The following is a 14,492-nucleotide window of genomic DNA, read 5'->3' as shown; positions in this document are numbered from 1 at the left end:
TTTTGACATTATAACACAATTCTGACTTTATATCTCGCAATTCTGACTTTATGTCAAGCAATTTTGACTTTATAAAAAGCAATTCTGACTTTTTATATCACGCAATTCTGACTTTATATCTCACAATTCTGACTTTATATCAAGCAATTTTGACATTATAACACAATTCTGACTTTATATCTCGCAATTCTGACTTTATGTCAAGCAATTTTGACTTTATAAAAAGCAATTCTGACTTTTTATATCACGCAATTCTGACTTTATATCTCACAATTCTGACTTTATATCAAGCAATTTTGACATTATAACACAATTCTGACTTTATATCTCGCAATTCTGACTTTATGTCAAGCAATTTTGACTTTATAAAAAGCAATTCTGACTTTTTATATCACGCAATTCTGACTTTATATCTCACAATTCTGACTTTATATCTCGCAATTCTGACTTTATATCAAGCAATTCTGACTTTATAACTTGCAATTGTGAGTTTATATCTCGCAATTCTGACTTTATATCTCGCAATTCTGACTTTATATCTCGCAATTCTGACTTTATATCAAGCAATTTTGATATTATAACACAATTCTGACTTTATATCAAGCAATTCTGACTTTATATCTCGCAATTCTAACTTTATGTCAAGCAATTCTGACTTTATATCTCGCAATTCTGACATTATAACACAATTCTGACTTTATAACTCACAATTGTGAGTTTATATGTTGCAATTCTGAGAAAAAAAAATCAGAATTGTTAGATAAAAAGTCCAAATTAATTACCTTTTTAATTTTTTATTTCATGGTGGAAACAAGCTTCCACACATAACAGACAACAATATTTAATATTTTATCCTTATGCTAAATATCAGTTTAGGTATATAAAATCCCAAAATACAACTGCTCTTTTCGATAAATCTCACACTTTAGTTTGAGGAACACATATTCACTATTAACTACAACTTTTGCCTCAATAAACTAATTTACTGCTTATTAATAGTTATTAAGGTAGTTGTTGTAATGATTACATTTAGGTATGGGGTAGGATTAAAGGGATAGTTCCCCAAAAAAATGAAAATCCTGTCATCATTTACTCACCCTCAAGTTGTTCCAAACCTATGTGAGTTTCTTTCTTATGCTGAACACAAAAGAAGATATTTTGAAGAATGTCTGTAACCAAACAGTTGATGGTCCCCATAGTATTTTTTGTCCATCACCTGTTTGGTTACCCATTTTCTTCAAAATATCTTCTTTTGTGTTCAGCAGAAGAAAGAAATTCATACAGGTTTGGAACAAATGATGACAGAATATTCATTTTTGGGTGAACTATCCCTTCAAGGGATGTAGAATATGGTCATGCAGAATAAGGCATTAATATGTGCTTTAAAAGTACTAATAAAACAGCCAATAATATGCAAGCTAATAAGCAACCAATTAATAGTGAGAATTGGTCCCCAAACTAAAGTCAAACAGTATGAAATTGTGAATGAACAGCTGCCAATCTATCAGTCACAAGAAGGCCAATAAAAAAGTCTCAGAAGTGAAATTCAAATGAAGAGAAAACAAGCCCGGGCGAAGCTAGGTGTCGAGGGTTTTAGCCATGATGAAACGTTTTTTTCATTATTTCGTTAGCATTTGGCCTAAATGATTACATCAATCTGCCCCCAAAAGCCCGTAGGGTCCATTTGACTTGCAAATGACCAAATGAGCCCAGACATTTGCAATTTAGACAGTAATAGCATGTAAAAACAAGATTCAGTAATTAGTGTCTATTTCCAAGGACAGACATATTTAAAACATCCGCACACTATTAAGAGAGGCTGTCCTGCAATCAGGACAAGTGCATGACGGAAACAGAGAATTTCATGCAAATACGCAATCGGCCACCGCAGAGTGATACTTCAGCCAGAGTATAACAGTGCCCTTGCCATAGAGGAGACAAACAGGCGCTCACTAACACACACACACACACACACGCTCAACAAATTAACATCACAATCCCAGAGATTAGCATCTGCCACATGCATGATTGCAAGCAATTTTTGAAAGAAGATTCATTCTTTCTCTTTTGACTTTTGCTTACCCATTTAGGCTGCATTGAGATGACACGAGGGACAAATAAACATAAATAAATGGAGAGACATCAGAACAAAAGTTTGCGTCAGTGAAACGCTTAACATGGCATGCAGATGTGACGTGAAGGTGATCTGACCGACTCTTCAAATCATATCAGTAAATTGAATAAACAAGTCTCGGTTAGATAGATCTTCCATAACTGTTTTTTTTGTCCAAATTAATCGTGTAGCGACAATCTCCATGGCAACCACGTCCTTCAAAGTGCATAATTCTCTCGCTCCCTGGAGTTTCATTGGGATTGGAACAGTTGAGATGCAAGATAATGGACAAAATGGGCTTGGGAAGATTTAAATAAATGATGAGAGAGAAAATCAGGACTCCCATTGCTCTTCAAGGGTCTGTCTTTTTTTTCCTTCATTTGTTTCAGAAAGCCTTGTTGATTATCTTAATCTACTTGACCTTCCGTTATTTGGTATAGCGTCTAAACAGACGAGACCCCTGGGGTTCTTACTAGTTTAAATACAGACAGAACATGGTGTGTGACACACTCCCTGATGGCGTGAATGGGGATCAGATTGTTCATGATTACATATTCAAGAGAGATCCTTTAAACAATGTGTGTATCACTGTTCAAGTGTAATCTCCCTTTAGCAAACAAAACCTGATTTTAATACGGTAGCCCACCCCAGAGAGAGAACAGGAACAAGTTTGGAGACTTGAAGCAATACCTAAAGGTACAAATGAGATTTGTAAATGCATCTGGATTCGCTAGGTCTAATCTTAATAAGATTTGTCGCACTCATCTATGAAATGTTGACAACATAAACAAATGGGGAATAGTTAAAAATAGATATAAACTGATACAAAACGCAGTTCTGTCCTGTGTGAGCTGATATATCTTTAAGGTTGTGTAAACACACATTCCTGAGTCAGGACAAGACATGCTGTGGTACAGATGGGTGTGAACAGCTGCGCTCTGTGTATTCTGCGCTATAACCTGTAGGAGTCACTGTATGGATGTGAAATGTGAAAACAAAATGCTTGGTAGCCTGTTTGTCAAAAGAATCGGCCAATTTAACTTTACATTCAGGGCAATAACATTGATGCTGTTTACTGTAAATATATACCTGATTCTTCCTGTATTCAAAGAACTGTGATAGGCTGAAGGCTGTTGCTAGAGCTCCGCCCCCTATTAGGGTTCCTTTCACTGCCTTTCTGAAAGCCATTGATCCCTGAAACAGATTTGCAAAGAGTTAAGAACATTTAGAAATGCTTTTCGAAACATTCAGAAAATTATAAGATTTTTTTCCATGTCCTGTTTATTCTGTTATACTACAGACACATCTTTTTTTGCATAGTGTAGTGTATATTTATAATGTAGATTACACGTTATTATGACAAATGTACACTCTAAAAAATGCTGGGTTAAAAACAACCCAAGTTGGGTTGAAAATGAAAAAAAACCAGCACTTGGGTTGTTTTAACCCAGCAGTTGGGTTAAATGTTTAACTCAACTTGCTGGGTAGTTTTATTTAACTCAACTGTATAAACTCAACAGTCTTTATTTAACTGCTGGGTTAAAACAATCCAAGTGTTGGGTTTGTCCATTTTTAACCCAACTTGGGTTGTTTTTAACCCAGCATTTTTTTTTTTCCATGTATACAGTTTAAACAAAAATATAAGGATCTGGCCAAACTGATGACACTGTGTCCAGTGCTTATATGCAATGAAAAGACTAAATCATTTTTATTTAAATACATTTTTTTGTTTCAAAACTGCCTCCTTTCTGGTGTCTTGAAATTCAACTTAATTAACTAAAATGAGCAGTTCTCAAATATTAAATTTTAATTAATCTCTCAGAAAAAAAAAGGTACAAAAGCTGTCACTGGGGCAGTACCCTTTTAAAAGGCACATCTTTGGACCTAAAGAGTGCATATGTGACCCTGGACCACAAAACCAGTCATAAGTCACACGGGTATATTTATAGCAATAGCCAACAATACATTGTATAGGTCAAAATTATCGATTTTATGTAAAGATCATGTTCCATGAAGATATTTTGTAAATTTCCTACCATAAATATATTTTAAAAAATATTTTTGTGAGTGGATATGCATTGCTAAGGACTTCATTTGGAAATTTTAAAGGCGATTTTCTCAATATTTAGATTTTTTTTTTTTTTTTTTTTTGCACCCTCAGATTCCAGATTTTCAAATAGTTGTATCTCGGCCAAATATTGTCCTAAACCATACATCAATGGAAAGCTTATTTATTCAGCTTTCAGTTGATGTATAAATCTCAATTTCAAAAAGTTGGTTTTGTGGTCCAGGGTCACATATTAGCACCTCAAAGGTGCATATTGGTAACAAAAGTGTACATATTAGTACCTAAAACATTTTTAAAGGCTACCGTCCCAGTGACTGCTTTTGTACCATTTTTTTCTGAGAGTGAGGGGGCATGTAGCGTACATTATATAAGTATTAGTCATAATGAGAAACTAAAAAGAAAATAAAACAAAGCACTGACTTCCCTGTCTCATTCACTGACCTTGGCATGATATAATAAATCAAATCGTGTCAAACTCACAACTGTCAACTGTCTAAGTCCTGTTTGTGTAAATGACTGTATGACAGGTTCTGGTGAAGGTCAAAGTAAAGCTATAATCGACCTAATGCTCCAGGTAGGGATGCAAGTCATATCACTACATGATACTAGAGGAAGTGAATGAGTCATTTTACTACACTGTTTGAGTTCACGCCTGTCCCGCATGGTCCGTTTATGGCCAACCATGTGCAAGAGAGAGAGAGAGAGAGAGAGAGAGAGAGAGAGAGGATCTTACAGGTTATTATTTGACCAGCTCGTGTAAGAGAATCAAATGAATATAAGATGAAGCTGGAGTGTGAATATTTAGCCTGATTCTGGCCAAATTCAATATTATGTTCAATCCTTCATCAAATAATTTTCACTTAATAAGAAACAACAGAACAGTGATGAATACTGATGTAATCCATCCAGTCCATCACATGAACTCGCATTAGGCTCCTGACAGCGAGTCAAAACATCACCGACCGAATACGATGCAAACAGCCTAAATCGTGCGATAACATAACGCAAAGCCTACAGCTACTATTTTTTCTTATGACAAAGCATTTTGTAATGCAAATATTAACACAATATGGGCTGGAGCAACAGTGGGTGGCTCGCATCCAAGAATAGACCAGACAGGCTCGACGATCGACGTCAATTAAAACAGCAAATAATAAGGCTCCTGGTTTTTACTTACTGATTTTGGCGACGGTGATGATGATGATTTCTATAAAGGAAAAGCATGGACAGTGAAGGTATCAACTGTGATGTTACAATGTTACTTATTCAGGAATCCAGGAAGTACAATGACAGGAAGTATTTGACAGACAGGTGGATGGACGAATCAGCTTAGAGGATTCGCAGCTTTCGTCCAATCATATTTTGGTAGGCGTTTACAGGCGTCTAATTGTAGACGCACTTGGAATAGAAAGGCGTTTTGTAAGACCATCTTTTATGAAAGAGGGACGGTGCGCAAACACACCCCAAGACACTGTTTAACTCAAAGTATAATTGATGTACAACCAAGAACAATTTATTTCTCAATTCTGTACTTCCTCTATTATGCAATAGATAACAATAGGTTAAGTGAGGCACTGTATGTGCATTTTGGAATGTTTTCAAATTATTTTTTTTCTTAGCAGGGCTTTTTATCGTATCAGTTGCACAGGTGAGACTTCAGCCTAAAAAAGTTCAGCGCGACCGCATCACGCGTCATGGAGTTGGAAGCTGCTGACGTAGCGATGACGCAGCTCGCTTCAGTCCAAACAAAGTTGCCTCTGTTACAGCGGGATTCCCTTCTCACAATGGAAACCCTTCACCGCTCAGAGAGAGCAATGGAATCAGATGAAACGCATCCTAATCTATTGAAACTTTCCCTGAGGATGATGCAGGTAGAAACAGAAATGGCGTCACTGTTTTGAACAGTTTCTAGTCCTGCATCCGTAGATGCAAAGAGGTAAAACGATTTTGTACTTTTACAATGCGAAATATTTATGCTTATATATTTTCTCTTTACTTTAATCTTTTTGTTTAGGAGCAAAGAAGACTCATTTAACCTATGGATTTCCCCCGCATACAATTTCCATTCAATTCTATAAGAATATTGCAATAGTAGAGCAATGCCTTGTGCTCTGCACCCTTTTATTATTGTAATTTTAATTTAATTCTTAATTTTTTAGGTGTGCTGAAAGAAGAACATTTAATTTGCCAGCTGTCATCGCTGAATGCCTTTATGAATATGATAAAACAGAAGATAAAATCTTTGATTTGTTATGTCCATGCTGACTGGCGATTCCCCAAATAGCTTATTCTACAACAACAACAACAACAACAATAACAAAAATCCATTTCGTCGCTTTAAATGAGTGAGATCTGATCTCGTGTCGTGTAGGTGGTTTCTATATTTGGAAATGATTTTGCGCAACAGATAATGTGTTGGAAATTCAACTCATTTGACCTAGTGGACAGTCCCGCATATGCAAACGCGCAGAGGATTGAATTGCGCACAGTGCGCATTGAGCGCGCTGAAGAACAGTGCCTCTGTCCAGTGATCAGCTCGCGTCAAGAGTTGACGCGCCTGACGTCACGCCCTCTTAGCACGTGGGCTGTGGCATTCAGAGTTCTCATAAACAAAGGCACATTGCGCTCGGGCTCCAGTCTTCGCGTGCAGTCGAAGGAGTAAGGTGCGCAGAGGCAGCGGCTCTACATGCAAACGGAACTTCTATCAACAGGAGCAGATTCATGGATACATAATTGGCATCGCTTCTAATAGTGACTAGAGGTATGTAACAGAGAAAAGATTCATAAAAATGCCTTTCAGAACTTGTGGCAAGATTGTAAAGCAATACTATAAATACATGATGAGCTTTTAGTTTTTACCATTTTAATCTTTAATCTAAAGTAGATTTTCAAAGTTGAGGTAATGGCATCTGTGCGCCTTGATCTCAGTAAAATATAAAGTTACGCGCAGTGAAACGCTTAAAGCGTTAGATATATTGTAGGAAGAAAATTGATGATAAAATATTCCTTTCACAGAAACGCAAACGAACGGAGAGACACCGACCTGCACAAGAGCCCTGACTTCAGAGATTGTTCCACGAGAGATAGAAGTAGCAGGTGTGCGGAGGTAAACTAAGTTTGCATGTACACATACTTTCCGATGGAAAGTCCTCTTTCAATGTCTACATCTTACACATAGAAAAAAAAGTAGGCTAAAATGTATTTGCATATAAATATTTCCAAAAGTGTGAAAACATTAATATCATGCACCCTGTCAGAGAAAGCCATTACAATTGAGTTCTCTAACACTGCAGCCATGCCCTGCGTCCAGGCTCAGTATGGGACATCACCTCCAGGAGCCAGCCCTGCATCTCAGAGTTACAGCTACAGCACCACGGGAGAGTACAACTGCGACTTCCTAACCCCGGAGTTTGTCAAGTTTAGCATGGACCTGACTAACGCAGAGATAGCTGTCACTTCCTCGCTCCCCAGTTTCAGCACCTTTGTGGACACCTACAGTTCCAGCTACGACGTGAAGCCTCCCTGCCTCTACCAAATGTCCCACTCTGGGGATCAGCTGTCCATCAAGGTGGAGGAGATACCCGCACACAGCTACCATCATCATCATCATCATCAGCAGCAGCAGCAGCAGCATCATCATCATCATCAGCCGCACCAGGCTGAGGAGAGCATACCCCATACCGGACCTATATACTATAAACCATCGTCCCCAAACATCTCCCAGTCGCCCAGTTTCCCAGCGCCTCCGCACCACACGTGGGAGGACAGCGGGTCCCTTCACAGCTTTCACCAGAACTACCTTGCGACTTCACACATGATAGACCAGCAGCGGAAAAGCGCGATGTCTCGGTTGTTCTCGTTCAAGCAGTCTCCTGTTGACACGCCGATGTCAAGCTGTCAGATGCGCTTCGATGGATCTCTGCACGTGTCCATGGGCCCGGACACCCCGGGTGCGCATCGTCCGCTGGACAGTTTTGCTTTACCGGGACCTCCGAGGAAACAGCACGCTGTGGGGTTATCCCATTCGCTTAACGTCGGACATCCCTTACTGGAAAGCCCGGTGGCCTCACCCCCGGCAAGAGGATCGCCGTCCAGCGAGGGTTTGTGCGCTGTGTGCGGGGACAACGCAGCCTGCCAGCACTACGGCGTGCGCACATGCGAGGGGTGCAAAGGCTTCTTCAAGGTACAACGTTTATCACTTCTTACTAGAGATCTTTTAACCAATCCATTGGGTTTATTTTGCGCAATTACTCTTATTGGCATCGATGGTTTAATGAAGAATCAGTGGAACCTTTCCATTTGACAAAAGGTTCTTTATAGTGGGAAAAAAAAGTTATTTAGATTATAAAAATGGTTCTTTAAAGAAGGTTCTTCTATGGCACCACTGCAAAAACCCTCTTTTGGAACCTTTAGTTCATGGATAACATTTGCAGGGTCTGAACCTATAACCTTTTGCTTAGAAGAGGCATGATTTAGAACTGGTCTACAGTATGAGCTACCCCTAATTATCTCAGTTGTATTGATTTGACCCAATATGCACCTAGGGACACCTCCGTTCATCTCCGCCACCATTACTTTCGTCTAGAATGAAATTGGTTTGTGCTGAGAGTCGAATCGCGCCTAACCGAGCGGAACGGAACTCCCAGCGGTGACATTAAGACAGCTCTTTATGTCACCGTCGTGATAGAATAATCTCGCTAATCCGACAAGAGGGGTCGCGGAGAGAGCGTCGGGGGACCCCAAATTATGGCTGCCCACGGATCTGTATTTACCGAATGTCTGCTTTGTCCGGCCCTTGAATGTATTACACAGATTTGGGTTGGAGTGTCCTATTCTATTGTAACTTCAAGTTGTTGCCATGCGAATTGAGTATGCAATTAATACGCTGTGCTGTTCCTCTCTAGCGCACGGTGCAGAAAAACGCCAAATATGTTTGTCTGGCGAACAAAAACTGTCCTGTGGATAAAAGGCGGCGAAATCGATGCCAGTATTGCCGTTTTCAAAAGTGCCTGGTCGTAGGGATGGTAAAGGAAGGTAACGTCAAGCACTTTTTCTGTTTTATCAAGCCTGTTATTGTGTTGTTTCATATTGTGGTGCATTAAGCAATACGTTTTTCCCCCTCTTCTTTTTACAGTTGTGAGAACAGCCAGTTTAAAAGGTCGAAGAGGTCGCCTCCCCTCCAAACCTAAAAGTCCGCAGGACGTCCCTGTCTCTATGACACCCGTCAATCTGCTGAACGCCCTGGTGAGAGCGCATATAGACTCCAACCCCTCTATGGCCCGGCTGGACTACTCGAAAGTGAGCATCATACGCATGCAATTATTCAAAATTCAATTAACAATTTCACACAATTATGAGTTGCCTTATGTTGTTTTATGGACGAATATTTATTATTATTATTATGTTACATTTATTGTATTAAATCCTAGTTTCAGACGAGCCCGGAGTATCACAGTGGAGGAGATGAATCTCTGCACATTCAGCAGTTCTACGATCTTCTCACTGCTTCGATGAGCATCATTCGCGGATGGGCCGAAAAAATCCCCGGGTTTGCTGACCTTCCCAAATGCGACCAGGAACTGCTTTTCGAGTCAGCCTTCCTTGAACTCTTTGTGCTGCGGCTGGCTTACAGGTAAGCAGACATGATTTGAACATAACTCGTTGTTTGGATACTTTTCGAAAGAAGACAAATAATCTCTATCTCTCTCCTTTTTTCTTTTTTTTTAGATCTAACCTGGCAGAGGACAAACTTATTTTTTGCAATGGAGTGGTTTTACACAAGTTGCAGTGTGTGCGAGGCTTCGGGGAGTGGATCGACTCTATCGTTGAGTTTTCTTCCAACCTTCAGAGCATGAGCATAGATGTCTCTGCCTTCTCCTGCATAGCCGCTCTCACCATAGTAACAGGTAAGACATGTCTGACCTTTTCCAAGTGATGCACAGGATGCTTCAGACCTCTGACGGGTTGTTTTTTATCCCCTTATATAGAGAGACACGGACTAAAAGAGCCGAAGAAAACAGAAGAACTTCAAAACAAGCTAATAAACTGTCTGAAGGAGCAGGTGTCCTGCAGTGGTGAATTGTCTAAACTGTTGGAGAAGCTGCCGGAGGTGCGCGCGCTGTGCACGCAGGGACTGCAGCGCATCTTTTACTTGAAACTGGAGGATTTGGTCCCCACGCCTGCGATCATTGACAAACTCTTTCATGACACTCTGCCGTTCTGAACACTGCAGCTGAACTGCGACTTTCGATGTGTCGGACTTGAAGGAATGAAACTGGAGGATGGGATTTTTTTATGTTCGGAGCACGGGGACAGTCCTGTTCAAGAGAACCGCGGAGGAAATAATATCGATAGATTATTCAAATATTGAGGATAAAATATTGGACTATTCTTCTGATTGTTTAAAGTGTATTCAGAAAAAATGCGGCGTGGTGGAAGTGTATTTGTATTGTTACGCGTCATATTGTTTATGTTACCTGCAAAGCATTTCTATACAACTTCACACATGCGAGATGTAGCCTAATGATTTAAGAGATCAAAATCATTTCGACAAGGTACTTTAACCACTAGCCAATGAAGTCTTTCTGCATTATAGTGTATAGAGATTGTTACAAGAGGATTACCTGAAACATTTCAGACTTCAGAATGGATATAGAGCACGTTTTTGTGTTTATGATTTCGAGTAGTGAATTATACTATTGTTATTAAGACATGAATCGCCTTTTTACAGTTCAGAAAGTATGCATGGAATTCGTTATGAGCTATTAACTTTCTCCAGCACTTTGTATTAATTTCATATTGAAATAATGTCCATGAGGTTTACGTGCAACCGGTTTCAAATTCTTAACATTATGCTTATATATTTCAGATCGTTGTTTTCTATGATGTTATGGATTTTGCACTGCATTATATGTTAAGCTTCTCTCATAGTGTATTGCTGAATAAACCTAACTATTATATATTTTCTCTCGTTATGTCATTAAGATTTACTTTCGATGTAGGCCTATATGTTCTATTAAAATTTCGAATTTGCTTATGAAGGTTTTCATTCTAGTGAATTATTTCAGGCTTACACCATTTCACTAAATCCTAAAACGAAAAAGAATTATAATTCGGAGGCGATATTTATATTTGCAGCATTTCTTTGGAAGATTTGCGATTTATCGTAGTGGAAAACTTGCGAAGATTTTTCAAATGAAATGACCTCCTAATGTTTCAAAGAAAAAGGAAAAAAACATTCGTTAGCTACATTAATTCTTTACGAATGACAAAGCTTTTAAAATGCTATAGAAGTACATTTATGACCGATCTCTTTAAATTATTTCGAAGTCAGCTGCCAAATCTCATTAGAAATATTTCCTTAACTAATACTCATTTGCAAGTTTCACATATACCCTACTGATATAACACAAATTACCACAAAGATTTTGTAGAGCAAGCAATCTTCGGTGCTATATGGATGCGGATAACGGCAGTTTCGCCTGAACTTTTTAAAAGGTCATGTCTATATTGAACAGATAAAATAATAAAACACAATCAGGATGCAACAGCCTGTGAATCATTTCAGATGAGAGTGGAAACACAGGTAGTTAGCGCCTTGACATCGTTAAGATTTGTTGTACAACACCAGAATGAGAAAGCGTAAAAATGTGAAGATACAAAAATCCAAATATGAAGAATCAATACTTTTACACAACGCATGTGCAAATGGATTTTACAGCGGTTTTTTTTTTCAATTGCTAACATACTTTTGTGCAATCTGTAGTCACATTTTCAAAACAAAAAAATCAGCACAACATCCGTCTGTTATTAACACAATTCATGTCGTTTTCACACAAAATGCAGTCAATTAACACGTTTCTAAAAGGCTTAAATTTTCTTTTCGAGCTTATCCAAAATCATGGATCTTTCTGATCTTATTTACAAATGCTTAAACACAGCATATCAGCCTAATGTTCCAATCTTTAGTATAAAACCTTTACTTTTGCAACATCAGCAGCTCAGAAGCTTTGAAAAAATATATCAAATACTGAAACAGTTGATAGGCGTTTTTAATTAGCAGATCACAGAAATGTTGAACAATAGCATGATTCCACTCTCAGCTGGAGGCTTAGTCAAGTGTTGAAGTTTTTGCATGGACATACAGTAAAATATGACTCTTCGAATTGGTTTTGTTCAGTGTGCATGCAGAACAACACAGAGGAGCAGAGAGAGAAAATAATGAAGAAAGATGAAGGAGGAGAGGAGTAGTTGGATCAGGACAAAAGAGAAGAAGAGGTATGGGAGAGGAGGAAGATTGTGTGCATCTCTATGGTTTTCCCCCTGTAGAACCTATGAATGTTTATTTCTGCCATGCATAGAAATTTTTTTTTTTCCTAGTTTATATCTCACAATTCTGAAAAAATCTTGCAATTGTGAGATGTAAACTCACAATTGCAAGAAAAAAATTAGAATTGTGAGATAAAAAGTCACAATTGCCTTTTATACTTTTTTATTCTGTGGCAGAAAAAAACTTCCATAATAACCAAAGGCCATATACAATATGTTGGATTTGTTGTTGGAAGCAATTTCATGCTTTCATTTCAGTAAAAGCTTCATGTAAAGCTTTAACTACAACGATTCCACTACCACTGTTCCATATGCAGAATATGTGGTCTGTGTAGGGTACTAACTACCAAGGGGACACTATCCCACCCTCTACGGGAGCACCATCAACACCCCACCCCACCCCCACAAAGAGATTTCAACCAAAGGGGCAACTGAAGTTCTGCATATGGGACCCATTTGACCAGTGCCTGCAATTCTGTCACTTTCTTCTTTTTTTCTACTGTACATTCTATAATGTAAGGACTCATTCACTTTTAGATAGATGCTATGTTGCCAAGAATGCACACATTCAACTCTTGTAAAAGGAAACTGATTTATAAAAACAATGGATTTCATATTTTCTTCAGGTAGAACTGAAACATAACAAGTAATGCAATTTTTGTAATGCCATCAGCTGTTAGTATTTTGACATTCGTTGCGCTATGAACTAGTGTTAGTGTTTTGACAGAACACCTCAATTTTGAATCGGGTATGCTGTGTTTTGATAGAGTTAGTGTATGTAGAAAAGGTTTTTAGCATTTTGAAATGTAGAGTTTATTTATTTAACAAAATATGGTTTTGGGCAGAAAATTGGCTAATTGTGTGGTGTAGGTGTTTTGGTGTGTTAAGAGTTTATAAAAAGTACTGTATGTATTGGTATATGCTTGTTAGTAGCAATTGTAAAAAAAACTGTAAGCAGAAGTACAGCAGAGATAAAAGAGATATAAGTGGAGCAACTCACTGTCAGAGTCACAGTTTGTCTCTTTTGGTAAAAGTGAAGAAGTCTGTCCCCATCTTTCCTCTCCCTCTCTCTCATTATTTGGGTATTTGAAATCACTTAATTAATTACAGATCGTTTGCTAGTTGTGTTTGGTCTTGGCATTCAATTTAACCATTAAATGTGTCTTGAAGAAATTTTTCATTTAATTGTGAGCCGGTACAAATGTCCCAGATTTCAGTTTGTTAAATGAATGATGGTCATTCCTTTAACAGTATTAGATTTCTTCCCTCCGAACAAAGTATTATTTAATTATGGGATAGAAACAAATCAATAGTTTTGTCTACTGCTTAATTTAGATGTATTTGAAGATATAGATGAAAAACAGTTGAATCAGATTTTCGAGTGAAAATATATTTGCGATCAACATTTCAAAAGGAATTCTCCATCTCTAAATGTAATAGCCCCCAAAAAAGATTGCAAGAATAATCCACTGTTGGTTCAAATGTTTGGTAATGAACACATTAACATTTTTCCAGGTCTCAATCATTAAACATTCCTGCAGCCTAGGTGTTTCAGGTCTCTGTCCAGTGATATCGCCCCCACCGCTGAGGATGGGAATATAAAATATTGATTTATGTTTGGTAGAAAGGCCTTATAAAAATGATCACATACACGAAAGGGATTCATGAGCCCCGGATCAATAGACATCCTGTTTCTCAATGCTTTGGACCATCACTGACTGTGAAATGTTAAAATAAAGAAATCAATATTATCTGAGAAATGTCAAATTTATTATAATTATGAGGGTGAAGGACTGGCAAAAATGTTCCTATGGGAGCTGGTGTGAAAGGAGGGGTTTACAGTCCCTCTGTGTGTGTGTGTGTGTGTGTGTGTGTGTGTAAGAGGACTTGAGTGAAGCCATGCACCACAGACAATGGGTTTGTCATGTTGATACTGTACATGTGTGTGTGTGTGTGCACACCCTTTCTTTCTTAACTGGCCAT

The 14,492-nt window shown here is 38.3% G+C and overlaps 2 protein-coding genes across 7 annotated transcripts in view; one reads left to right on the top strand and one right to left on the bottom strand.

Moving 5' to 3' along the window:
- gpd2 (glycerol-3-phosphate dehydrogenase 2 (mitochondrial)) overlaps positions 1–5,495 on the bottom strand; it is a 38,703-nt gene extending 33,208 nt beyond the window's left edge. Inside the window, exons 1-3 of one of the 2 annotated variants that reach the window (XM_048200624.1) lie at positions 5,359–5,495; positions 3,203–3,307; positions 2,083–2,091 (exon numbers count right to left, since the gene is read on the bottom strand). In XM_048200624.1, the coding sequence (XP_048056581.1) occupies positions 2,083–2,091; positions 3,203–3,301 (108 nt within the window). In that variant the 5' untranslated portion in view covers positions 3,302–3,307; positions 5,359–5,495. The remainder of the gene's footprint in view (positions 1–2,082; positions 2,092–3,202; positions 3,308–5,358) is intronic. The other variant, XM_048200625.1, reaches the window with a different exon arrangement.
- On the top strand, positions 5,450–11,140 carry nr4a2b (nuclear receptor subfamily 4, group A, member 2b). 5 transcript variants are annotated; one of them, XM_048200628.1, is made up of 9 exons: positions 5,450–6,052; positions 6,196–6,942; positions 7,197–7,287; positions 7,475–8,364; positions 9,086–9,215; positions 9,316–9,479; positions 9,611–9,813; positions 9,909–10,087; positions 10,169–11,140. In XM_048200628.1, the coding sequence occupies exons 4-9, from the start codon at positions 7,477–7,479 to the stop codon at positions 10,402–10,404; spliced, it is 1,800 nt and encodes a 599-aa protein (XP_048056585.1). In that variant the 5' UTR covers positions 5,450–6,052; positions 6,196–6,942; positions 7,197–7,287; positions 7,475–7,476; the 3' UTR covers positions 10,405–11,140. The 5 variants fall into 5 exon arrangements, with proteins under 5 accessions (XP_048056585.1, XP_048056587.1, XP_048056584.1 ...); XM_048200630.1 differs by having other exon boundaries at positions 5,450–6,117; positions 6,341–6,942; XM_048200627.1 differs by having other exon boundaries at positions 5,450–6,117.
- Positions 11,141–14,492: the final 3,352 nt, after the last annotated feature.

Source organism: Megalobrama amblycephala, linkage group LG8, assembly GCF_018812025.1.
Source record: "Megalobrama amblycephala isolate DHTTF-2021 linkage group LG8, ASM1881202v1, whole genome shotgun sequence".
Lineage (NCBI taxonomy): Eukaryota > Metazoa > Chordata > Actinopteri > Cypriniformes > Xenocyprididae > Megalobrama > Megalobrama amblycephala.
The sequence above is the reverse complement of the archived record's forward strand: the minus strand, read 5'-3'. Positions and strand labels throughout refer to the sequence as shown.

Bases quoted from the DNA above. Each gene is read 5' to 3' on its own strand.
- nr4a2b (XM_048200628.1), top strand. From the start codon at position 7,477: ATGCCCTGCGTCCAGGCTCAGTATGGGACATCACCTCCAGGAGCCAGC. The intron at 9,814-9,908 runs GTAAGCAGACAT...CTTTTTTTTTAG, and splicing joins GTGCTGCGGCTGGCTTACAG to ATCTAACCTGGCAGAGGACA. The intron at 10,088-10,168 runs GTAAGACATGTC...CCCCTTATATAG, and splicing joins CGCTCTCACCATAGTAACAG to AGAGACACGGACTAAAAGAG.